Genomic DNA, 26,917 nt, shown 5'->3' on the forward strand with positions numbered 1-26,917 from the left:
AGTAAGATCTCCACCTGGTGGTAGGATGTTTCATTCTAAAATTTAAAATTAATATATGTGTGCACACACACTCCCCAAAGAGGTTATTTGTGTTTCCCCAGGCTCTTTATGCTAGTTTACAGAAATACACTTCTGCTGTTGTTATCCATCACACTGATTTACCAGAATATTTGCAAGACTAATGTAAAAATTTATTCTTACAGAGAAAATTAGTTTCAAGTAGTAGCTCCTAGCTACACACATCTAAGCAGCACTGTTCATCATCCTAGTGACAAAAGCAGGCTCTACGAAGCTTCAACAAAGAATGCTTGATTATAGTGTCAGGTTCCTACAATGAATTAAGAGTAAGGTACCCAATGCCTACAGGCACATTATTTTTCTTTACTACTGACTGGAGAGATACACAGTCCTATCTAACTGGCCTAATCAAGTCTTTACTGGTATACATCGCTAGCCCATCATATTAATTTTGAAAACTACAAACGAGGAATGGAATTAACCACTTTGTGCAACACACATGTTCATTTATATGGTGTAGGCCTACAGATACCAGCACTACAACAAGTAGAAAGACATTATTCATGTAGATCAAGTTGAGGAGTATTCGTAACATTATAGGATACAGAGTGCTGCTTAAAAGGCATTAATATATTTGAATGTTTACATAGCATAAATATTAACAGGAAAATAAGTATCACATTGTGGTTTAATACACTTGTTTAAGCCAGCATTACTGTCAAAAGAAGCAATCTGCCTAATCCTCATCCATCTGCATAACCCTTGGCCACCTGCCACCCCCCTCACCCCATCTTCTGCTGGCCCACGGTTGAAATACCACCATGTATTTCACCAGAACAATGGAACTTATGCAAGATGAAAGAAATGTTAACAAGTCTTACATTACTCATAAGACTAAAACAAGAGAAAAAGCTCAAATCAACTTCCAAAGTTCTGGGCATGCATTTAAAACTGTTTCCAGACTAAGATGAAGATAAATAGAAATGCAGAAATACTGTAAATAGTTGTTACTGTCCCATGCTTAAATTGCTCAGCCTAGTATTTCTATGATGTATTAAAGTAAGTCCAGTGAGAATTAACATATGAACAAAGCTGATGCAGACAACCAGTTATGCAACAGAGTTTTAATAAAGCTCTAAATAATTGTTTTTCCCCAATATGAAGTTACGCTACCCATTATTTAAAAGAAATCTTTGCCACCGTTCCATTTACTTGGACATTTTGCCAGCTTCAAAGCCTATCAGTTTCAAGTATTCACCACTCATTCAACTTTTAGCTCAGTTCTAGGAAAAAACAAATTCCAAAATCTTTACTTGATGGCATCTTAAAACAGAGACATTTTATTCAAAGCTTTTTCAAACATCAGATTACTGCCAAAAGGACAAAAAAACTTTCCACATTGACAAAGTTAAAATTGTTTTGCATCGAAGTGCAGACTAGACACCTAGAAGACTTGGTTTTGTTCCTAGAAAGTGTAAACAAGCAAGACAATCCATATTAAAACAGTCTACTTGTTAAAAGAAAAAAGAAGATTGTTACACTATCTTAACAACTAACACATTTAACATGAATCCTCCTCCAGAACAAGAAAACTAAATAAAGGAAGAGTATCAATAAGGAATTTTACTGCATCCTTCATCCTCTGAGAGATCAGCTGGGCTACATTCTTTGTTTGTGTGTGGTTTTTTTCTTTATTATCATTTTGTTTTGTTGGGTTTTTAAGTTGTGGGGGTTTTTTAACAAAACTGTTGTGTTTTTTTTTTCTATAAAAATGTTTTATAGTCTTGACTGCACTGTAGGAAAAAAATCTCCAGTATAAAAGAGTTCACAGTATCGAAAATGCCTTCCCTTCCTCAACAGCACCTAAATATAAAGAGGTCAGCAGCAACTGGCTAGTCTAGAGTGGTATAACCGAAGAAACTTTGATCCCCAAAACAGTGGAATATTTCTATTCCAGCAAAGTTTCAATAAAAGAAGAGTTCTGAGTCAACAATTCACATCTTGTGAGAAAGTTACAGATATTTCTTTTACAAAACTTCCTTTTCAGTGGCTAAGGAAATTAAGGCCATCAGACTTGCAGCTTAAAAATTCACATACAGAAAATACAAAAATATGTTGTGCTTCTGAGAAGGGTCTCTCCGTTCTGTAGGCAAGGATTTGAGGAACGTGGCTGACTGGAAGTTTACATGATCACACAGCTTCTGTTAGATGCCTGTGGGCCTGCCTGTTATGAATAGAAAGAGTCATCTTTGAAAAAAAACCACAGCTGTAAAAGGTTTAGCAACTTAAGAATATACTGTACATCTTCAATATATCAAATTATTAGCCTGGCATGGTTTAAGCAAGAGTCAGTATGCAAAACTGTACAACCTCTTATCCCCTCTAAGTAAAAGAACGCTAGATATACTTTCCCATGAGAGGCAATGGAGGACAGGTACCAGAAAAAACACACCTACAATGATTATTATATTTGAATCTTAAGTCAAAAAGCATAATTGAGTTTAGACAGGTGGTGAATACTGCAGGGAACATATACAAGTACTTTGAGAGTTTTTATCTAAAGAAATCTAATTTCTCTGTAACATTTTGTAAGTAAAGCTAAGACACACCTTAGCTGAACTACACAATCCCAGAAACCACAAGGACACCTGGATGCACTTCAATACTTTTGCATAACTCTAATAAAAACCTGATTCTATATTAAACACTACAAAGTTACAGTTCAGTTATAGACCAAAAGCTATGATTGCCAAAAAACTGATTTCCAACCCAGCTAGCTCTCTCCATTTTCTGTTTATATATGCACACTTACTGTTCTATATTATCTTTTTAACTGACTTTAAGATATATACTAACTGAAACACAGAGGAGTTTGAAGTAGAAAACTTGCTTGTTGCAATGCAGGAACTTTTGTTTGTTACTTTTCCTTATTTTTTCAGACGAACCAGTCAAAACAGTAAATGATAAAATTCATAACATGAACAATCAAGTATGTTATAGCTCAGTATTTTCCCTTATAATTCAAAACTTTTAATATTGTCACTCAAAGTTCACACCTTCCCAGTATCTCCAGAGTTGCATTTCCTCAGCATGCAAGAATAATTTTCTCTAATATAGGAAATAAAAGGATTGGAAGACACTCTCAGAGAAAATGAGATATTGAAGTTCTCAAAGCTTTTGGTAAATTTAGTGTACCTTCCTAAGCCAAACTTTAGCATAAACAATCATCCTGGAGGAAATCTTACCAGGAGTAGAGTTAAAAAACCCCCCAAAAAAACAAAACCCACCACACAAACAAACCCAAATCTTTAAGCTTTAAAACCTCCTTTCAAGAAAAGTCTGTCCATTAAGGGAATCTGTGAGTTAATTTTTTTTTACACTGGTTTTAATAACAGAGCTTCATGTTTTTATTAAATTACTGATTAAACAAAATAAAAATAAAAGAACACCTGCACCCAAACAAATATTTTTTTCAAAAATCCATTACTTATATATTGGGGTTTTTCCCAACCTACATAACCTTGTTAACCTAAATAAGATACCTGTTGGTGGTCATAGTCTTCTTCCTCCACATCTTCAGCTGCTTCTTGTTCAAATTCCTCCTCTTCCCCTTCACGTACAGTTGTTTTAAAGATAGTGCTTCTCTGAGCAACCTCCTGCAACAGAGTTTTAAGACTTGACTCCTCCAAAGATCTGGTGCTAATCCACTCAGATTTTGAGAAATGGGAGTTCCATCTGTTGGGAAAGCTACTCGTACAATTTTGTCTGTACACTTTTCATGTACTGCTGTACATAAACAGCATTCATAACACTCTAGATTTAAATATCTTAACGATTAAAAAGAATCTTTCTAACAAGGCAGTCATCAAGTTCTTCCAAAATGTGTTTTGCTTATATATTTAAATATTTTCTTTCAATTGCAAGATGTCTTGGTGATTCTCCTACCCAAAGTTGTAACTTCTGCCTTACCAGAATTAATGCCTCATTGCTTAAAGTAAGTCTCACTGTTTCATTATTCACTACCCACCCCCCATGAACACACAGTTTTAAGGAAAACTGAAGACTTTACTAATTTTCAAAGCATATTTTAAGGCACCACCCAATTCTGTGGTGTGAGTGCACTGTCATTCTTCTACTACTTATACTCACTATAGGGGAAAAAATTCACACACTTCAGTAGATTGTATTCCTACATTGCAGTTAAGACAGACAGGAGTACAGTGTGCTTGTTGAAAACTAAAGGAAAAAACTTCATTAAACACCCATGTGCATTCATGTGTACTGTCCTAAAAATGGTTCTACTTGTCTCTCTATAGGGGATGGCACCAAAGAAAGATAAGTTTAAACATATCTGAGCTACTTTACCTCTCCCTGAGAATTTTTCAGCACAACTTTCACATCTTCACCAGTGCCCCAAGAATTCTGGTTCTTCCAGATGAGGTCACTGGGAGGGCTAGCACTTACTCCAGCATTTGCAGCCCAGATCTGTTAAGAGAAGTCACATGCAAGCATTATTTGCTAGCCTTACATTTCCATGTTATTTATTGAGTTAATGTATTCAATTTAAGTGACACCTATGAATCTCCTCCAATTAACGAAATACAGGTCCTGTCTGCCTATCTGCTTCCAAAGTTTCTTCAAACAAAACACCCCTATGTTCTCTTTAATGCAGAGACTTTTGAATAGATAAATGCAACTCTTTATGATCAAAACTATTGCTCCACAGAGAGAATAAGTTTCTGAAAAATGTGGCTGTGTCCAGCTTCTTCACAGCAACTGATAAAACTAATGCCCAATACAAATATAGGTGATTATTTTCTGAACATGTACACAGACAGGACAGAACTAAAAATGCTGTGTCTTAAGTCAGCCTAGAGCCCCTTTCAACTGAACAGGTGAGTCTTGACAACTTACTGTAACAGTTTGGCCTGCCTTTAGTATAAATCTTGACGTGTATCTGTAAACAGCAGAAGTGTCTCCTATTTTTCGGATCATCTCCCAGCCTCCCATAGGTTGATCCTAATAAGAAAAAAAAAGTCTATCGGCAGTCATTATCTGTTACATGTGAAGCGTATTTTACAAATAAGGCCATAAGGCACATAAAATCTTCAGTAAAAATGTTTGTTATTACTTCAGCATGCAATTAGAATCATTTTAGTTAAATTTTTCTTATCTCTTATTTCAAGTTAAAGCTTAAAATGTCCTGCTTTTGAGTTCTGATGATATATTGACTAATGCTTATAATTTGCATCTGTTTTGTTACAGCTTGGCCCAGAAAAATACTTAAAACCCCTTTACAAATATATAATACATTTTTTAAGCACAGAATGACAAGCAGGCTTCTTAGGGAAAAAATATTTCTGTCAGTTTTCTTAAAATGTGTTTCTACATACGCAGACCTCCCGCTACATATTCCTCTGCAAGATCTACGTTATTTTTTTCCTTTCAATTATCTTTTGCCTGCCAACTACTTGAAAACCACTGGCAAATCTAATAGACACACATACAGAAGTCATCACTACAGAATGACTACTTCAAAACAAGAGTACATCTTTAAATTCTCCCATCAACAAACAGTTTCCAAGCATTAAACAGTTGCCACTGGAGTTTGAATACAGTGAAGATCTTAAATGAACAATCTTAATGGATTCTGACACTCAGTTGGTCATTGCAACAAAACATACCATACTTAAAAGAGCATTTTATCTATTATCTATAAACTGTCAAAGACTTGTTAAAATTCCCCAAGTACAGCTTATTAAACTGCACTACAGACAGCTGTGCAAATTTAGACACCTGGCAAAGTGCTGTAACCATGAACCATTTATGGCTACTGCTAACAGAAGTGATGGTTTATCCATGGAACAGTGAATGTGTGATTAAATTAAATGAAAGAGTGGAAACTCATGTAGCACACAAACTGGCAGGGGGCAGGAAATCCCATAACCTTGAAAAACTCAAAAATGAAAAAATTGGAAGGTCCTGACTCATTAGAAGTGGTCTTTCATTTGTCTGAACTGGGTCATCTAAACACCTAGCTGTCTAGACCAAGACAGTTGTCAAGGGTTCTTCCATTCAGTAAATCAAGTCAGCACTCTCAGCCAACACCCTAGCCAGGTAATTAAGATACACTGACTAGAGGGGTCTGAGGTACTTGCATCCAGACCATCTAAAAGATCAAGATGAGCTGCTTTTGTGTGAAGGTAAAGGATCTGATTACCTTAGACAAAACTTATGTGTCACTGAAAACAACACAGCTAACATGGTTCTACACACAGCTGAGGCACAGACAGCACAAGAGAAGGCAAGTACTACTTAGACCTCCCCTGCAATCTAGGCTGCAAGAAATTAGGTCTTGTCATTGTGGTGTCCTAATGAGACAATGCTCAATTCTCTCTTTTTTCAGATAAAAGATTTAAGAAAGTATAGCACCCCATCTCCAACTCCTCCTGCGATGACTGTATATAGCATAGGACTTTTTTTCTTAATCAGAAACTACAAGTAATGTTGTCAGAGGCTGGCATGGGGGCAGGGAGGAGGAGAGGAAGGCAGGGGAGAGATGTACTGAATGTAACGGCATAATTCTGAAGGCAATATAAGGAAAACTGATTATTACTCAAATTAAGTACCCTTTGATTAACAGATACATGTGTTCCATTCAATAAAAATTCCAGCTTATTCACACAATGAAATAATTTGAGTAGCCATCATAAAGGCAGCTTTCGGATGGGAACCAAGGGCTGCTAAAGACTGTGGGTGCAGCCAAGGAAGAAGAAAAACTGATTTAGAGAAGCTACATGCAAGTACAAGGGACACAGGCAATTAATTAAATTTAGACATTTATTTTGCATCAGTATGGGTTTCCTTTGGGGCTTTTCAGTGCAGAGAAAGTTCTTAAAAGGCTTGTAAAGCAGCTTAGTGTCTGTTTGCACTATTTCCCATCAGTGAAGTTATCTGTAGAGCTTTACAGGTAGATCACTTGCAAGGCAGAATTCTGATGTAACACTTTGGTGGGTGGGCAACCTAGCAGTAAAAAATCGATATGAAAAGCATTAAAAATAATTTGGAAGAAGTCATCATAAATCCAGAATACTGTATGAAAGCTTATTTTACAGCACACTATGTTCTTAGTGCCATCTCTTGTACAGTATGCTTTAGCTCCAGGGTCAACAGGAAGCCCGGGGCTGAAAGGGTTCAGAAGATGCCCCCTACCTCTAATCAGACCACTGTAAAGTCACAATACATGTGCATTTTCAAACCTGTTCAGAGGTGTTCTTCAAGCGGATGAATTTTCCATCAACATCTATCTCCTCAATAGAGACATTTCCAGTAGCAGAAGCTGAGTGGGAAATGCTAACACTACTGCTGGCTTCAGATTCCTCCACATCAATCCTCTTCCTCTTCCCTCTGGTTGTACGCACACTGCGGCTCGATAAAGCCCGTGAAACTGTCACTCGGGAAGATGGACTTGGAGAAAGTTTCAACCTATGTTGAAGAAAAGAAGAAATATGCATTCATCACACTTTGGTTTTACTTTTTCCACCTTTTTTAATAAATTTTCTCCCTCCTCTTATTCCCATAGAAATACATAGCAAAAAGGCAAAGGAATGTAGCAAAATACATTACATGAAAAAGCAAGGTCTTAGGTACTCCTTGAAGAATTTAATAAAATGTTGTCAAAGAGTTAACTAATGCTTTTGGAACACAGAATACTGATGGACTACTACATTAAGACCATAAAAGCATCTGTATGCATTTGTTAAAGACTGCATTCCTCAGGAGATAGAAGAAGTTAAAAAAAAAAAAAAAATCTCTTAGGGGGACTTACGCCATTGTAGGAAATTTATGCACAAACCCAATGGCATAAGAACATTTGCTGTTTCATCCCCACACTTGAGAGGAAACAGCCTGGACCAGTAGGGTGCCATTCTGAGAATGATGAAGTATCAAGCTGCTTTAAATGACAGCTGTGACTTATCAGCCAAAAATTCTCAGTATTGCTGAACTCTGGGGTCAGATGTGGAAAATGCAGCTAGCTGATACACTGGGCAATCATAACATCTACTACTTCATTAAAATTATTCTATACTTAAAGAAATTTGGATAATTACAGGATTGTTTAATTGTTAAGTCTGAAAAAGAACCATGGTACCAAACAGACCTACAAATTACAATTTGTTACATTCTCAGTGTGGAATCTTCCCTTGAGAGTTATTGGTCCGATACACAAGCAGCTGGGTCTCATGGAGACTTAGAAGTGTGCCAGCCAGGAGGGGATATAAACAAACAGCGTATTTTGAAACTGCAGTAGAGCACCTAATGAATGCATTCCCACCAAGAATTGCTTTCTTAAACAGAGAATGGAACAAGTAAGGGAAGCACACAGATACCAGCATTTGTTGCTACATTTGTTCATACCTCTCTTCTTCACCCTCCAGCAATTTCCGGTATGCACTGATTTCCATATCAAGTGTCAGTTTAACATCCAGAAGTTCTTGGTAGTCACTCAGCTGTTCCTGCATCTGATTTCTTAACTGGGCCAACTCCTTCTCTTTCTCAAACAGAATATTTTTACTCTTTTCCTGTTCCTTGGCCAATGTGTCCTCAAGCTCTTGCACTCTCTCTTGCCATGCTCTAGACTAGAAAGCATTGAAAACAGTGGCGTAAAGAAAATCTCACCCAAACCTCCATGCACTGCTATTCAGATGACAAAGAATTCAACACCTTAGGTTAAGCATCCTGTGCTCTTTCTGAATGCAAACTTGCCCATACACAACTTCCTGTTCTCCACCTCATCTACTACAAAGGTAACAGCTTAAGTTTCAATGAAACTGAAAACATACTTTGAAAGCCCTGCTCCATTTTCCTGAGATCTGCAGATAAGTTACTACACCTGAATTTACACAGAACATTTTGACTCCTAAACTCAGTTTAAGACACACTGGATAGGAAACAGAATCAAAGCACAGCTAAGTGTATTTCAGATCCTGCAGTAAGTGATTGCTCTTCAGCTTTCAGATGTCTACTTTCTGCTTCAGTTACTGGTGCCAATTCTGAATTCTGTGAGGAAGTTCCTCTAAAAGAACAGGGGTTGTTCTCAGTGAAAGCCTGTCTGCCTCTGTTGCCAAAGCCTTCAAGGCTTGCTGAAAATACTAATTTGTCACATACTTTAAAAATCATATCAAGCCAGTAGAACTTACTATTGTACATACAGAATGGAATGCTTATCAAGAAAAGCCGAATTATGACAGCTTTAAGGTTTACTTTCCCTGAGCATACTTTCTTCTGTTTCATAGTCTCAAGATTTTTTTTTTTTAATTAGAGGACAGACACAAGAACCAGTGACCCACAATCGTCTTTCTAGTCCAAGTTTGCACTCTTCTTAGAAAGTCCAAAGGCACTTAAAACAGGCAGTCTACAAGGGTGATGCAGGGAACCAGTGCAACTGGTTATCCGTGTTGAAGAGTCAGATAAGGAATTTAATAAAAGGAGTCAAGTGTCAGATCAAGATCCCTGTGCAAACTACTACAGAGATCAGTGTTGGTAACTCAAAACAGATCAGCATCAGTGATAAGAGAGTTGTCTTTTTCCAGAACAAAGGTAAAGTTAGTGCCAGCAAACAGAAAAAACAAAACTCTACTCGTTGATGCATCATTAGCACTACCAAAAAAAATATCACCCCACAGTAGCAAAATGTGTTTTTTAGTGGACAATTACAGTCAAACTGGCAGAAATTGATTTTGATAGTCCTGAAGTTAACCACCAACCCCTCTGCAAATTCAGAAGCAAGTTCTTTGAACCTAGCTGTCACTCCCAAGGAAGTGCCATAACACTGTTAATTAACTGAAGTTAAAAAGGAAAAAAAACTTCAGAAGCATTTGTTGACTGAACCACCTAAAGGGACATAGTAATCTAAAAGCAGAAATGAGACTTAAGCAGACAAAACTCTCAATCCAGTTCTTGTGTAACCTCATGCAGATTCATTACATCACCTGATCTTTTCCAGAGACTAACTTGACTATATAACAGAAAAACTGGGAAGACTTATACTAGTATATGCCAAGTTATTTGGAAAATTATGAAATAATGTCCCCTTAATTTACATTCTTCACTTCAAATACACATAATTTTGAAGTCCTACAAGATGATATTTAAATGTATCATAGAAAGACTATTACTAATATATATTTAAAGGTTTCGTTGGATTTTTTTAACTGAGTAGCAAGTTACAAAAGCCCACTTCAGAAACAACTCCTAACGTTCTTAATTTTTACTCTAATTTTTCCACTACAGTGCACATGACATTACTCCCATCAAATAAGCTAGTGCTGAACATATGGCTTGTCATAGGTTGTGTCATACTTCGAGTGTGATCTATGTGCTCTGTGATCTGACTAAGTATAATTAGATTCTGCTCAAGACCCTGTTCTACAAACCCTCAAGTCAAGTTACTTAATATATTTTCTCAGTCTTGTATCTCACCCTAATCCCTGGTAAACTCACTCTGTATTTTTTTTAGAGTTCTAGATGCAAACTGGATCTAGGATGAAGAGAGATACCAGAGAGAGACTGCATATTCCAGCTCTAGCCTTGAGTGCTGCCTTGTGGAATTCTACACTAAGCTGTCCAATTACTACGGAACAGAAACAAACCACATAGCACATCAAGACCTTTAGTGTAGAGCTCCTGTCTAAAATTGTCCCATCTGTCCACAAAAGTTTCTGTAAAAACCAGTTAACAGTACCACCTTTCAACACTCACTCCAGCAGGATACTACACAAAAAAAACTCAGTTTCGTTGAAAGGAGACATTAAGAAATTTGAAAAAGTACAGAACAGTAAAACAGAAGACAAACTCAAGTCATGATGCTGAACATACAAGTTAAGGGGAGAAGTCCTTTGCTATAAAAATGAAAAACTATAATTAGTAAGACTGAAGAGTCACAAAAAGCTTGTTACCTCTTTCTGAAGATTGGAGACATGGGAAGACAGATTTTCAATTCGTAAGCGACTTTCATTCAGTTCTTCTCTTACCGAGTTGGCTGCAGAATTCTTCATCTCAGAGGCCAATCTAGCATTCTCAAGCTGCAGTACATCGAGTTAAGACATGAGTTTCAAAATAACTTATTAAAAGAAAAATGAGTCCCTAAAACCCACACACGACACTATGTCACAAAACTCCTCTCTACAGCTCTAACACAATTAAACATCTCTTTCTTTAGGGGTTAAATATGGTGGCTCAATTACCATACTGGATTGCCCCACCTAAATCATGATCTTCTGAATATTTATTTTAGGATGAAAAACTTAAGTTTCTCTTGCAGACATTACTGAAGTTGGACTGCTAATTTCAGTTTTCATGTGGGCCAATTTTTCACTTTAAGTACTCCATTACTGTAACACTGATTTTGAGTATCCTTAAATAGAGGAACATAAGCTGAATTTATGTTAATTTTAAGCCAACATAAACAAATTGGTAATGTGCCTTCAGATTACCGTACCAGTGCCATAAGACACTAGTGATTAATTGTATAGTATCAAATTCAAGCTCAAATAATTTTATTTTTTTAAACTGGCTGCATCATGCCTGCTGAACACCACTAAATTCACCTGAGCAAGATAACAGGCTTATTATTGAACTTGTAGATCTAAACAAACTTCTTTAAAATAAGAGTCAAAAAACACAGTAGCAGTATACCTGAAGAGAGGGAACAAGAAAGCCTCAATTAAGAACAGATTTTTAGACTAAAAAAATACATCAAATATAGCCAAAAATTTTTCTTGTAAGTTTTTCCAAATCAGATTGAAGCCCCTAAGATAAGCAACTGCATGCTGTCAAGATGGTAAAGACCGAAAACTTGCTAATAAATTCAGTTTATATCAGCTTTTCTGCTGTAACAACCCTTCTTGTTTTCAAAAATATTAACTGCAACAAATATAGCCACAGAAACCAGGTTCAGTTGAGATATAAGAATCCCTCCTGACAGAAATGCTGAATCATAGAAGAAGGAAATCATGAAGTATAACTGATTTCAGCTTGAGTATGATTCCTCTTTAGAAAAGCAAGTGTCAGAAACCATTGGGTGTGGTATAACTTTCACATATTTTGTACACAGTCAGAGGACTCAGACGCTGTCTTCTCAGCAAGCCCTATTATGGAATAAGTTTTATACAAAATATGGGACACCTTATCAAGACTATGTTACAGTTAATGCGTAATAAGCCTTGAATTAAGAGTAATCCCAGTACTAATCACTTTTGTCCCCACAGTTCACCTTCACACAGTGCTTCCTACTTTTACATTATTGTCCTTCCTGATTAAACCTGCTCCCAAAACGAGACATGAAAATGCAAATTAAACCAAGTTCCACAATAAAATCCACTGAAATGGAACTAATTAGGTTGTCTTTCCACTAAATAAAACAAAAATAAAGTATATCAGACAACTGTATGAAAATATGTTCTCACTTTGGCACGGTAAAACATTTCAAGCTCTTCTTTATACAGCTTCACTTGTGTATCATGTTGCTGTCTTAACTCACAAAGGGCTTGAACCAGTTTATGTTCATATTCAATTTGATGCCCAGAATGAGCCTCAGCTAAGCGAGTTTCATGTTTCCGTCTTGTTTCCTTTATTTCCTAAGGAAAACAGAAAATGAAATAACATTCAGTAAATACAAGAGACAAGAGTTTCAGAAGGCTATCTGCTGAGTTGAGAGTGAAGAAGATTTTAGCTAGCCTTGTGGATCAGCATTAGATTAGTTTGACACTGAAACTTTCAGTAGAAACACAGGATCATTCCCTTAATTTGCAATAGTCAGAAATTGAAACAAGAGCTAGGATAGCATCAGCATGTAAAGTCACATGTACTGCTGAGAGCTGTCCGCATTTTTAACAAATACACCTCAATATGATTACACTTTAGAAATGCTTCCCCCATTTTTTAATTTATCTTCCATGCTTGCACAAAATGAAAGTACTGTGAAATTAGGCAGTCACTTTCACTAATGAGCATTTTCCCCATTTATTTGTATGCTTGCCCGTGGTGCCTGCAAAAAAGGATTCCAACAACATGAACAGAGCTGAAAATACAACTAGCATGGAAATGTGAACATGCAACAACAACAACAGTATGGTCAGGTACACTTGTTACTCCTCCAAGGTTCCTCTTGGAAAGTGAAAGGGAAGCTGGCAAGGAAAAGCTGTGAACAACAAATATTTATCAACATCTGTTTCCATTATTGAAAAGTATCCTATTGGAAAGTTCTGAAATGAAAGAACAGTACAAGTCCATAGCATCTATTTGAGTGTCCCTCTCCACTTAGTCATAAAGGGCTGATGTGAGAAACTACTAATCTGCTTTCTTATTTCTATGAAAATATGATGCCTCATCCCTGGAAGTGTTCAAGGCCAGGCTGGATGAGGCTTTGAGCAACCTGGCCTAGTGCAAGGTGTCCCTGCCCATGGTATGGCATCTGGAACTAGATGATTGTTAAGGTCCCTTCCGACCCAATCGATTCTATGATTCTATGAAAGGACGTGTACAGAATTTAACACAAAAGAACACAATATGAAGCTCTTATCACAACAGCTCTATGTTAACATGACATTTTGTAGAAAAAGAAGAGTTGGAAAACTTCCAGCTAGAATAGAGGTCAACCCTGCTGAGCTGGAGTTTAGACCAGATGACTTTCTGAGGTCCCTCCCAACCTAAATTATTTTAGTATTCTAGAATGACCCCCCAGTTCTCTTCTTCCCTTGAAAAATGTGAATTCTTGAGACAAAAGCATTTACCTCTTCATACATAGTTTTTCGGAATTCCAAGTCCTCAGTGAGACTCTGACAGCGGTTTTCAAGATCCACCTTCAGTAAAGTTTCATTTGCAAGTTGTTCCTTGGCAGCAGCTAAAGAAGCTTCAAGCTTTAAGAAAATGTAAAAGAATCAACACAACAATGATTACAGAGCAGAATTTACACAACACAACAACCTCAGCTACCTAGAAGTACAGCTAACTACATGCTATGGTTGAATTTGACAATCAAATCCGATATTTACACCACTACTGACTTTCCCCTCCCCCTTTTGCAATCAGTTGCACATATTAAGTTGTGGATATTTCACATTGATAACTAGCATCAAAATGCTATTTGTGTTTTCCTTATAAAATTTCAGTCCTTCTACATGGAAAACACCAGTTTCCTGGTCTCCTCAACTCATTCTCTTTAAATGGTGTTGCTTAAGATCACAAATCATGTGTTTCAAAGGGTTGACAAAAGCAACACTATTTCCCTCCCCTCTTTTTTTCTATCAGATGTCCAGAAGTTGAAGAACCACAGGCAGAACACAAAAGGAGGGCAGAGAGAATGGCAAACTATTACCTGTCAGTTATTTATTATCTGTATTTGTGAAGTCAGCCTCTCCACCAAAACAGTTCTACGATTTGTCAAGTTTATTTTGACCCCTGATCTACTTTCTTCAACATAAGTACCATCCCTTGCAATCTCAGAATCTACAATTTTAAAAGCACTCTATTCCACCATTCATGTTCTTAATAAACTGAAGAGTACTGGACACAAACACCTACTCAATACTGCTTCCAATGCTGACAGTGAACCACAGTTTCACTTGTGACTAGGTGATAGGTTTGCATCCATTTTTCTGGCTACAAAGTTGCATTTTACCAGAATGACAGCTCTTACTATAGAGATATTATATAAAAAACATCTCATTTGCTGACAGAAGCTTGATGGTTAAATATTTCTTCTTCTCACCTGTGCAATTTGATCTTTTAAATCCTCTATTTTTCCCTCCAAACTTTTCTTATCACCAAGGGCTGTGGCCAGTGCAGCATCTTTAGAATTAAGGGCTGCTTCAAACTCAAGAAGCTTAACTTGGGCTCCATTAAGATCAGATTCCTTTTTTGCATAGCTGGAATAAATCAGAAAGTGGTAAGAAAGTCTAGAAATGCCCCAAGGAACACTGCTGACTAATAAAACAAAGTGCAATCTGAATATTAAACTTGAGAGATACCCAACAAAAACATTTTGTCTTGGCCTAATTTACTTTAAATCAACTCCTTAGCTCTGCTTTTTCACCTGATATAACAATATCTTAATATTCTGCTTGGGCTGTAGAAACATTAACATATGGGAAACAGAGTGTCAAACGAGTCTGAGAGGCACACATGGAAAGAGCAAACTGTGTGTTTATAAGGGCACTTTTCTTTTTAGGGAACACTGTAAAAATGTCCTACCTTCACCAGAATCTTAATAGTAAGAAAGAAGTTCTCCCACGAGAGGGTTCTTTCCATAAGGTGGAAACAAGTAAATTATCTTAATTGCCTGTTATTGACACAGAAATTTGTGCTGATCCACTGTCTGGACTGCATATAGCCCATTCCTAACCAACAAACCAACTTCTCAATGAAAACTGATGTTCACTGTCTGTAAGTTGGTCCTCCAGAAGCAGAAACTGTAGCATAGCAAACTGCTTTGCACATCCATGCTACTCATACATAATAGCAAAGTTCCACAGATCTGAGGGAAGACACCGAAGTCCTGTCTAGACAATAGTCTGTGCCATCACCGAAACTGCACTCGTGCAGAGGTACAGGGTTCCTTTTCTTTATGAAAGCAAACACAAGCTTTTCAAATTACTACTTATTCATTTCCATGTCTACACAAGCAGTCAAACAGTTTCTAGGTATTTAATCCCTAAAACAGCATATACAAACGAAGAAGTCAAATGAGAAAAGTGAAGTAATGCTATATAAACACAAACCCATGCTTTTCAGCCTAAATTAATTACTCATAAATCATGCTACAACAGGCTACTACCAAAATTAGGGGAAAGGAAAACCATACCCAGGAATCAAGATGACTGTTGACCTTCAGATGGCCCAAGCTGCTGCATTTAAATGTTTAACAAAAGTTCTTCCACCTTGAAGTTGACTATTTTTCTCTCTGGGATACCCACATTTCCCTAGTAAGGGCAGGAGCATATAGAAGTTCTAGATGTTTAGAACCAAACTATACTTATTTTACAGGAATCAACAGATTCAGCACATTCTTCTTCGGTTTTCACACTTCTTTGTGAAACTGAAGGAAAAAAGTTTAGAACACCAAACTGAGAAGACTGAAAATTGGATAAAGACTCTTTAAGAACAAGATTTAAAAGTGTTAAAGCATTAACACATTCACTAATATTTTAATCACTGTACTGCTTATAAGAAACAATGGCAATGCTTCTCAGCAAAATGAGACTAAAAATCAATACAATTTTAAAAGGAGAAACTCTCAAATTTAAAAGACGCTTTTTCCAAGATCATATGCAAGCATATGCAATTAACATTGTGCTCAAGAGAGCTGTTTGTTTTCAAGCCTTCGTGCACACATCTGTAGAAATAAAACTCATGTCTGGATGTTTCAGCTCTACAGCCACAAGATGGCATGCTCTAAGCCACAGACGGGACCCGTGCTAATCCTGCTGAGTAACAGCACACTCACCCAAGCAGCAGTCTGCAAGAGCCTGCCACACACTAAGTCTTCTATGCTCCACTATTTTGTTAATTTCTGGTGCTCAAGACGATCTAGCTCCTCCACAGCCTTTTACACACCAATTCTTAGACCCAACAGTTCAGAGCAGTTGGGTCCACAACTCAGACAAAAGCAGAGTTTAGATTTTGGCACATGGACTCCTACATCCAGCTCTCCACATTATTCACTGGAGTTCTATCCTTCCCCTCCCACCGAGGCATTCTGGAACTTCAGCACACAAGAATGCTGTACAGCAGAGGAAGAAAAAGAGAGAGGCAAAGGTGTCTTGTTATGGTACCTCTGTAATAAAAATCTCTCCATCACTTATGAGGAAGTATGAGGGCCCACATCAGGCCCTTCTTATTTGATCACTGCTGGAGAAAGCTTTATTCAAAACATGGAAAAACTGTCACACAGGCTCTCTCAGAAGTCTTAATGCTGAAACCAAGCCTGTTCAAGTTGGATCCTGAAACCAGGTAGTTGCACATACTGAGGGCCATAGTGTGCCACCCTCCAACCCAACCTGAACTCTACTGGACTCTGGAAGATGAAGTCTCCACACACACCTTAGTGTTACCTTAAAAAAAAAAAAAAACCAATGCAAATATTTCTACCAATTACAAACTGGTAGGCAGCTCAGAAGACAGTTCTTACAAGGGGGGTAGCAGAGAAAAAGATGTATAACATAGACAAGCAACAACAATATGATTAAAAGCCAATACTCTATCTGTAGCACTAAATTAGGTGCTACCCATTACATCAGCCCAAAGTAACTTCCTTGCTTGTCTGCATCAAGATTGGCTGTGAAACCATCATATAATTTAATGCAACCGAAGTCACAGAAAGTGGGGGAGAAAAAATTTCAGTACTATTAGTTGTGCTATGAGTTGTCTAACTACAAGACAGCACATCTGAACACATTCTCAGAAAGGAAACAGAAGCTGGAGCTCAACACTTCAAACACTGACAGCCAAATGAAATCTCAGCAACTCAGCAGTGTCATCCTAGCCCTAAAGGAATATGGGAAAGAAATGAAACAAGGCAAGAGCCTCTATGAACTATAAAAACAAACACCAAATGTACACAACATATACTTCACCCTTATACCTAGTCATTATTACCAGGAAGAACTTCAGCCTCTCAGCAATAGTCAGCTTTTTCCTCCACAAATTGTCAAAAACAAATTTAAAAAAAAAAAAAACCTCAAACACTTTCCTGTTGTGGTCTTCAGAAATGAGCTAGAACTTTAGTCCTTCAAGTAGTTCAGCTTATGAAAGAAAAATAAAAAGCAATAAATAATTGCTGACTTGCATCTTCTTCAAAGAAGGAGCTTTTCTCTTTTGAATCTAAAGTGTGTGGACCTTCTTAACCATTGAATTGTAACTTATTTTATAATAGTTTAGAACTATGATCTGCCTCCCCAAAACAGACAGTTCCCATTTGTTTTTGTTTTACTTCAGAAATTTAACTCGCATAGACACTACCAAGTATAAAGAACTTGGTCTCACTCCTACCTAGCATTACCAGCACAGCTCCAACTAATGGATTTGAAGCCACATATACTTTTGAAATGGCTCAGCACACACCACAACAAAATATTACAATCTGTTTTCCCCACCATACTCCAATCACTCAAGCAGCCTGACAGCAGTACACTTTCCACACTGCCACTCTCAGGAGTACAAATAACCCTGACAACTGCAGTACATCTGCCCAGCTCACCATTAAAAAAAGCTAATTTCTCATACCAGATGCAGTCTACCTGTGGGACAGATTTCTACACAGGTTAATTTGTTCACCATTCCCAAAAATTAACATGTAAAGAAGAGTAAATCAACTTGTGCACAACTATAAGGTAATGTGGTTGTGTCTAGTTACCCGCACTAGATCATTGAAAGCTGTCAAATACAGATACCAAGGGGCAATAACTGTTCTGCTGAGATTACCTGGACCACTTGGTTTGCAGTTTAGTAAAATGGCCAAGTCATTGAATAGCTCAACTGAAAGAGGCAGGCTCCCTTTTCACTCTCTTGTACAATCACCTTTCTTCCCTCAGTCTCAGAGGTTCACAAAACCTAGAATTTCCTGTCATCTTCTTAAGTTTCTTGCTAGATTACTAGACAGGCTACACAGGAAAGAGAGACAAAAATAATTTTCTACCAGTTCAATAAATTGAGTTGGCCTCCTGGAGCCAGACAAACCACATGCCTAATGCAAAGTAAGCAGAAAGACTGCTCCTTTCAGTCAGTACCTAGATCTCAGGTGTAATTTATGGTTCCTTTGAAACTGATCAAGTGCAAGATGCCATCACCTCCCACAACCACCCCACCCATTTCTGCCAGTACTTACACAGTCAGATCACAAAGCTAAGTATACCAACATCAGCCAAATCCTCCTCAAAAAATATTGGTTTTCAGCTAATTCATGACACAGCTACACAAGTGTTGTAATTCATAATAATGCAGCCTATATTTACATCCATAAAAATTACATGGTACTGTACATTGGACTGGTTTCCAATTCCATAGTGATTCCACTCCATTAGAGAAAAACATGAAAACAAAAAAACCCAAAGTATAGTCCTTAACACTTTGTGTTTTGTTTAGCTAGCTGTCAGCTTTCCATGTTTTTTGCCCTACAGTGGACAGAACAATAAGGCTATGTTTTGCAAGGAAGTGATTTACAATAACATAAATATCTGTCTAAAAGCATCCAAGTTTTTTTTTGTTGTTGTTTTGTGTTTTTTTTTTTTTTAAATGTAGAGCAAGATGGCAATAAGAGAAAACGGACAAGCTTACCTTCCCCTTAAATAAATACATGTAAGTTGGTTTCAACTTGTCTCATGTTACTCATTTTTATTTAACTGGAGACAGCTGCCAAGGGTTTCAGATAACACAAAACACACATCATTTCTAACCACTTACTGCTAAACAGCAACCCTTCTTGAAGAGCTCAGTCAACCACATAAATCTCACTACCCTAGCCAGCAGTCTAGGCAGAACATTTACACATGTAGTGCATGCACATCAAGTCACTGTCCATTACCAAGGCATCATTACATGTCCAAAAAGTTTCAAGTAATCTTCCTCAGGAGAGCTTCTCCAGCTCATTACAGCACAACACATAATGCGCCACAGGAAACTCTGGAACAGCTGTTAAAACTTTCTTGCGTTCGCACAACGTGGCTCTTCTGAATACTTGCTCAGGGTACCAGCTGCAGAATACCACACATTTGCACATGAATTCAAGCCATAGGCTGACACCAAGCTATGACCGATGTTTATTTTACTGTTTAATTCCACTGCAGAAATTCATTTCAGAATATAGCTAAAAAGGAAGAGCAATAGAAGATACAAAGCAAGAGAGCCATAGAATCTCTGAAATACCAGAAATGTTAAAAATAGTTCCTTGCCACAATTATATTTACTATAAATGCCTGCACTCTATAAAACACTTTACTATTATCAATGGTCAATATAGGTTTATACAATGGTTTGGGCTGGAAGGGCCCTTAAAGGCCATCTAGTTCCAACCCTCTGCCATGGGCAGGGACACCTTCCACTAGACCAGGTTGCCCAGAGCCCCATTCAACTTGGCCTTGAACACTTCCAGGGATGGGGTGCCCACAGCCTCTCTGGGAAATGTGTTTCAGTGCCTCACCACCCTCATGGTGAAAATTTTCTTCCTTACAGCTAATCTAAATCTACCCTCTTTCAGTTTAAAGCCATTGTCTTTTGTCCTATCCCTACAAGCCCTTGTAGAAAGTCCCTCTCCAGCTTTCACGTAGGCGCCCTTTAGGTACCAATATCTTCAATAAACCACGGAACTTCCTTCAATATTACTTTTTATCACATTGACTCCTCTTGGAAAATCGCCACCGTGAAATCTCAGCCTGCCAAAGACAAAGGTAAACAAGGAGTGTCCTAAATGAATAAACATAAACACTAGCTCATGCTTTCTAAACAGTGTGATTACATCACACAGTGTATCAGAATACAGACCAGTCCAGCTAGGGATTTTGACCTGCTGTACACTTAAGTAAGTCCCCATAGTGAACATTCACCTCACCAATAGAAATCTATCCTGAAACTTGACACATAAGCAGACCAAGTAACACAGCAGTAAGTCTGACTTACTGAACTGCTCTCGTTCAACATTACTAGGTAATATAGTTGTGTCAAACTTCACAATGTAATCTGCTATTACTTTAATTGCTCAAGTTACATACCAGATTTTCCCCTCACCATCTTGGCTCTCCCATTCTCCCTGGATTGCAGCTACTGCAAATGATGAAAGCATGATACACTTGCACCCAAAAAAGCAGAAACTTAATCCACCCTGTAGGATGCTGGATTGATGGAACAAGTGTAGAGCTCTGAACTGCACCTGCCACTTAAATGATGACATTATGAAATGCCTGAAGATCATATCTTTCACTACTTCGCCTGCATTGTCTATTTAGCTCTTTTCCCAAGGAACGTGAAATCTGCAGTAATGTGAAGTCCCAGGATCCAGCTATTTGCAGGTTACTACCTGGTTTCACCTTCATTAATCATGGGCAAGTCCAGTAGTTGGAAATCCATTTGCACAGACATTTATTCTATGTAAAATTAAAGCTTACGTGTCCAGAATGCCTAGTGTCCTCCACTCACAGGTCGTAACTGAAGCCATTAATTACTCAACTTGCCTCGATCAGTTTGTACCTAATAATAACTTGACACCCCTATTTGAAAGGGCTGCCTCCATAGTAGCCAAGCCACGAGCCACAGCTATCCGGCTGTAAACAGGAATGAAGGCACACTCTCGTGGATCTCAGTCATTCTCCTTCACCACTGCCAGGCCAGCAGTGCCTGTACCACAGAATGGTGAACAGGATTGCAGCTACTTTATCAGCCAGATCAGTTTCTCAATTGAGTTCACTGTACAGTCACACCACCGAGAAAATGGGGTGGTTATGGAACAAAGAGTAATGATCCTGAGTTTTCCAAGACTAGTTTAAATAAGCAATATGAGTTTAGGTTGTTGAAGTACTGTTCATGTCTTCTATAGCCCTTGAGTGCAGAAACATGCTAATCACAATTGAGCACACTATTTAAAGGAAAGAAGTAGATGGATGTCTCTACAACTGCAGAGAGTAAAGTCTTGCCTAATCAGGAAAGAGAAAATAACTGGAAATATTGTTAAATTAGTAAGTTCTCCAAATTCTTTCACAATTAGGGAGCAGATGCAGTTTCCCTCTTCTCCACTTCCACAGAGCCATCCAAGAGTTCTATACACATAAACAGAAAAGTACGTGGATTTTTTCCCACAATAGTCTTGAGGTAAGAGACTTACTTTGGCTTATCTCCATTCTCCCTGTCACAAGCCTCCTTTTACTTTCACAATCACACATATCATTTCCCCATCCCTCCCTCAGAACAGAATTAGGAAGATCAGAGTTTTTTTTTTTACCTTACTTTTTTTTTTTTCCCTGCTTCTTCAATATTTGAAAAAAATCAAGAAAAGCCTTCACATTTATTTAGCTACAGCACTACTCACTGCATCGCAGGCACTCTAGAAACAGGGTATGTAACAAGTCCATAATATGCAGACATATCAACTATAGAAACAAATGCATGTTTTTCGTAAGAGATTAAAAATGTTAACAGAATAAGCTTCTGGCACTTGAATTCAGAAAAATCACACCATATATACAAGACTGAAATCAGAAAATCCCACAAATAGGTGACTGGGCCTTAAAATTAATTTTCATAAAGAAAAGTCCTACAGTACTTTGAAAGTAACTAGAAGTTTGAGTTTGATGTACTAATTAGGCAAGGGGGTGAAAAAGTGATGACTGGAATAAAGTAAATTGATAAAGCACTTCCGAAGAAAGTTGCACTAACTAGACAAAGCAGAGTTGCATCTGTGTCTGGGGAAACAATCGCAACTGCAAAAATATTCAAACAGCACAATAAAGCAAGCTAGACTGTGAATCACTTTGCCCAGCTAAGTAGTGAATCTTCTATGGCTCCCTCCAAAGACCCAGGGCACCTGGAGAACAATTCCTCCTGCCATTTCTCTCTGTTGACTCTAAAGGGAACCAAATACCTAGCCACCACTATTCTGACTCTTAGGATGTAGCTACCAGTATACCTAGGCCAAGCAAAGTTTTTCAGCTTACCAAAAAACACAGTCCAAACTCAGTGCATCTCTACCTTGCTCTCAGTCACGTCCTATATGCAAGCCCTGCTACTTCTGCTGATCTAGTTTTCCATCAACAGAGAAGTGAGTGTCTTTCTGTCATTTTAATAATTAAGTTAGCTAGCTGAACAACCAAGACAACAGTCAGAACCATACTTTGGACAGCAATGGGAATGTATGGCACTGTTTGCTTCTGCAGCAGCACACTGCTAGATTGGCTAAGCTGTGCATCCATCAGCAACCTTTCATAACCAAGGGCAGATGAGATGAACCTCACTCCAATGAGCAGCGTGAGTATTTTGCAAAGAAGGGCAAGAAGTTTACTCTGCAAGAGTCTAATAGCACTAAACATGCCAAGAAACTCCCTGCTTTTTTCAGGTGGCTCTGTTGGCCAGATCAGACTACTACGGCTACTCTACCCGCATTTAAACTAAAGCCAGCGCATCACACTGCACATCAGCTTTCTGGCAAAGAAATCACGAGGAAAATTCTTTTAAGAGAACAAACATTCTCATTGCACCTTGCAAACTGAGTTTTTTACAACTACCACTACTCCCACAAACACTTGCACAAAGTGTTTTAAGAGTGTTTTTGTCAGGTTTTAATAATGTAACAGCTTTAAGAAAGAAGCTATCAGGGAGTGTGCTCCAAACCAGGTGAAATAAAACCTTTGGTTCTTCTAAGACTTCGTGAATAGAATTACAGATAAGCTTACATATCCCCAAATTATCCATCTTAAAAATACTTGAAGATGACTTAAAAAAACTTAATGCCATATTAAGGTCTGCCACCAAGCAACCACCAACAGCCACATAAGTTTACGTAGAGTCTAGTAGCCTTAAATTGCAATATGTGTTTGTTTTACTAAACTATTCAGGAGTTCTTGTCCTGAACTACAACCTGTATTCTGTGATGCACAAAGATGATCTATTTGAGTCAGGTATTGACACACTATGAAGCAGAAATACTTGACTTTTCATAAGAGGTCATGTCTACAGAGCAATTCCCTGTCCCCCCAGCCCTCAAATCATCAGTTTTTTGCTAAGTATCACATCACAGGAAAATGTAAATAAGAATATGGAGAACCTCCAAGTTCACACTATTAAGTTCCTCAATTACAGCCACAGAAAAGGAATCTACTACAGATTGCATCTTCAGCCCAATCCTCCACATACACTCTTCTTTTAACTTCTCAGAAGAGTGTATCTTCCTCCATAAAGTCACTAAGAGATGGAAATTCCGGATTTGACTTCAAGTCAAGTCATTTTGGTGCCCATCTGCAGCTACACGTTCCTTTCTCTGTCACTGTCAATAATCTCTTTGATGGAAGACCTTCATGGGGCACCAAGAAGGAACCACAAGAACAACTAGACTCGTTAATTAAAAGCTCATGGTTTCGTTTTGTTTTTTAAATAACAAGTTAAGAGCCCAAAAGATTAGAGCTGTCTGCACACAGATGAAAACAACAATACACTTGTTCACACACAAAATATCTTTTTCATTACAACAAAATCAGGGCTGAGAGTGTATTTAACTGCAAATCAAAATTAACAGGTTATATATACAATGGTGGAAAAATATTAACAATTCCACTTTTTTTTTCCCCCAACACCAATCCAGCAACAAACTTCATGATCCCAAGACTAATGTTAGAATGGTAAGTGGGTCTAACTAGCAATAAATAAATAAATACAACACCAAAAACACCCCCACCAAAATACTTTCTTCTGCTAAGGGAAGCACTCACATAAATCCAAGTTAATGTAAACACAAACAAGGAAGAAAGTAAACAACTGATTCAAGTCAAATGTGCAAGAAGCAAAATTTAGTGGCACAATCAGTTAAGGAAATCTTGGCACTATGCCATAAAGCTTGCCATCTTGAGGATATCTGGTCACAAATCTACCTCTTGTAACATCTAAATACCCAGCAAAATGAACAGAAGTTATTAGGTATTTTTAGAGTAAACTCTACTTACTATCTACTCGTGTATTTTCATATTATTAAGTTAACATCTGTCGGGAAGGGCATTTAGAAAGAAACAGGCACTACAAAAACTGTCATCACTTTGCATTTTTCACCCTGAAACAGCTTAAGCCTTACAGTCATCTGTCTGTACCGGAGTCAGTGGTGGTGAAGGACCACCCCGACTCAAACCCCGGAGAGCTTGCCCATCTCAACTAGGTCAGACGGAACTCGGACTAAGTTTCCAAGGTGCCGTCAGCCCCGATTCAACCGGCGGGCTGGCTCTCCAGAGCGGTGGGCACATGGCAGCTCCCTACCAGTCCGGGGCCACCCGCCGTGGCGGCGCAGGGCGGGGCTCCGATGGCCGGGGCCGGGCCCACCGCGGGGCTGGGCCGCCGCTTCCCGCCGGGGCGGAGCGCAGCGCGGCGGGGTAGAGCTGCCTCTCACTCATTCATTCAATGCCGAGGCGGCCGCCGTCAGCCTCTCCTCGCCCTCCCGGCGGGCGAGAACGGCCACCACGGTGGGCAGCGCTCAGGCCGACCGCTGGCACCGGGCCCCCCGCCTCCGTGTCCCCGCTCACCTGCTCAACAGCTTCTCGTGCTCGGCATTGATCGCGCCCAGCTCAATCTCCAGCTTGGCCCGCTCCCGAGCCGTGTCGTCCAGCGTCCGGCGGGCGTCGGCCAACTCGGCCTCGTAGGTCGCCTTCAGGCTGGTAACCTCGCGGCCACGCACCTCCTCCCGCTCGGTGACCTGGAACTGCAGGGAGCTGTTCTCCAGCTCCAGGCTCCGCACCTTGTCGATGTAAACGGCCAGGCGGTCATTCAGCTGCCGCAGTAACTCCTTCTCCTGCAGCCGGGAGAGGCGGGTAGGGCTTTGCGGCGTGACGGGCGCGGAGCCTCGGCTCCGTGGCCCCAGCGGCGTGGCGGCTGCCATAGCGGAGCGGCGAGCACAACCCACGGGGGAAGCGGAGCGGGAATACGGGAGCCGCCGCGGCAGTATCAGGAGAACCAAGCCGGCACCGGCGGCGCGGTGTCCAGGCCAGGACCAGAGACCGGACCGCCCGCCTCCGCCACACCTGCGCGCTCGGCTCCACAATCTAAAATGGCCGGCGCCCGCCCAGCCCCGCCGGTCCGTGCCCTCAACTGCCGCCGCTGCCATTCACGTGACCGGCCGCCGGCCAATCGCGATCCGAAGGGGGCCGAACTCGGCGGGCCGCCGCCGGCCGGAGACTAAATTCAAAAACCCGCCACCGCTCGCAACTGTCAGCCGGCGCGCGAGGGAGGTGGGCGGGCCCCGCCCCGCCTCGCCGCTGCGGGGCGGTACCGGCCTTGGCGCCGCGTTCTTTGTTGTCGCCTTCGGCTCGGGACAAAGGGAGTCTCGCGCCCAGTGGGTTCCCGCAGAGTGGGGGAGGGACAGCTGTCGCGCTGCTCCTTGGGGCCTCACTCCCCCAAGCCCTCGAGTACGAGACGGGTTCTGCGAAGCAGCCGAGCTGCGCCCTTCGCCGACCTCCCGTGCGGCTCTCGTTTAGTAATGTAGCTTCTGTCTATGATAAGTGATTTTGCTGCATATTTCATATCCCAAATTTATTCTTCCCTTATCTGTAGGCTGCACACTGTAATTTGAAAATGATGCTTGACTCCTGATCCTATGAGTGCCTGAGCCCTGCATTTTAGGTTACCTCAGATGAGTACTCCCAATATTCTAAATGCAATTATTCAGATCAGCTCAACCCAGGTTTTGATGTTAGCATATTCTTTATCTGATGTTAGTCTGGCTCCTGAAGGTATATTGCAAGTGAGGTGTCGTGTCCTTAGTTACAAATTGAACCTATGTTCTTCAGAAAATGCATGAATCCTTTAGTGCTGCAAGTACAACAAACTTCTGAAGATCCGGTTTATGGCTTTTAAATCAGCACTATCCCTTCACAAGCAAGTAAGTAGGCTACATCTTTCTGGAGACTGGTTTATATTAGGACCACTGGGTGTTGTCACCTCTATGTTAGAAACTGGAAAGAGGAACAGAGTGAACAATTGAAAGTCTCGACTGTAAACCCAACTGTCCTTCTCACAGAAGTTCTTGTAGAGGGGGCTGGTCAGCAGCAAAACACTTAAGATTTTTACCTACTTAGATTTCTTTGAAGTCTTGTAGTAAGGTTCCTTCTAGAACGAGCCATGGTGAGATTCCAGAAACCCAGCAGTTTTCCACCAGACATGAGAT

At 39.5% G+C, this 26,917-nt stretch overlaps 2 protein-coding genes across 3 annotated transcripts in view; one reads left to right on the forward strand and one right to left on the reverse strand.

Moving 5' to 3' along the window:
* Positions 1 to 10,983, forward strand: part of MARCHF3 (membrane associated ring-CH-type finger 3) — a 94,561-nt gene extending 83,578 nt beyond the window's left edge. Inside the window, exon 6 of the mRNA XM_071802468.1 lies at positions 10,538 to 10,983. Coding sequence (XP_071658569.1) covers positions 10,538 to 10,567 — 30 coding nt within the window. The 3' untranslated portion in view covers positions 10,568 to 10,983. The remainder of the gene's footprint in view (positions 1 to 10,537) is intronic.
* Positions 170 to 25,825, reverse strand: LMNB1 (lamin B1). 2 transcript variants are annotated; one of them, XM_065860525.2, is made up of 11 exons: positions 25,281 to 25,825; positions 14,789 to 14,945; positions 13,812 to 13,937; positions 12,486 to 12,656; positions 10,977 to 11,102; positions 8,437 to 8,657; positions 7,278 to 7,503; positions 4,933 to 5,037; positions 4,384 to 4,503; positions 3,561 to 3,674; positions 170 to 2,242 (listed from the first exon to the last, which is right to left on the reverse strand). In XM_065860525.2, the coding sequence occupies exons 1-11, from the start codon at positions 25,631 to 25,633 to the stop codon at positions 2,201 to 2,203; spliced, it is 1,761 nt and encodes a 586-aa protein (XP_065716597.1). In that variant the 5' UTR covers positions 25,634 to 25,825; the 3' UTR covers positions 170 to 2,200. The 2 variants fall into 2 exon arrangements, with proteins under 2 accessions (XP_065716597.1, XP_071658563.1); XM_071802462.1 differs by lacking the exon at positions 14,789 to 14,945 and having other exon boundaries at positions 25,281 to 25,418.
* Positions 25,826 to 26,917: the final 1,092 nt, after the last annotated feature.

The sequence above is a fragment of the Patagioenas fasciata genome, chromosome Z (assembly GCF_037038585.1).
Source record: "Patagioenas fasciata isolate bPatFas1 chromosome Z, bPatFas1.hap1, whole genome shotgun sequence".
Taxonomy (NCBI): Eukaryota; Metazoa; Chordata; class Aves; order Columbiformes; family Columbidae; genus Patagioenas; species Patagioenas fasciata.

Bases quoted from the DNA above. Each gene is read 5' to 3' on its own strand.
- LMNB1 (XM_065860525.2), bottom strand. From the start codon at position 25,633: ATGGCAGCCGCCACGCCGCTGGGGCCACGGAGCCGAGGCTCCGCGCCC. The intron at 11,103-12,485 runs GTGAGAACATAT...GATGTACTGCAG, and splicing joins AAATGTTTTACCGTGCCAAA to CTTGAGAATGCTAGATTGGC. The intron at 2,243-3,560 runs GTATCTTATTTA...TATTCATAACAG, and splicing joins AAGACTATGACCACCAACAG to GCAGGCCCACAGGCATCTAA.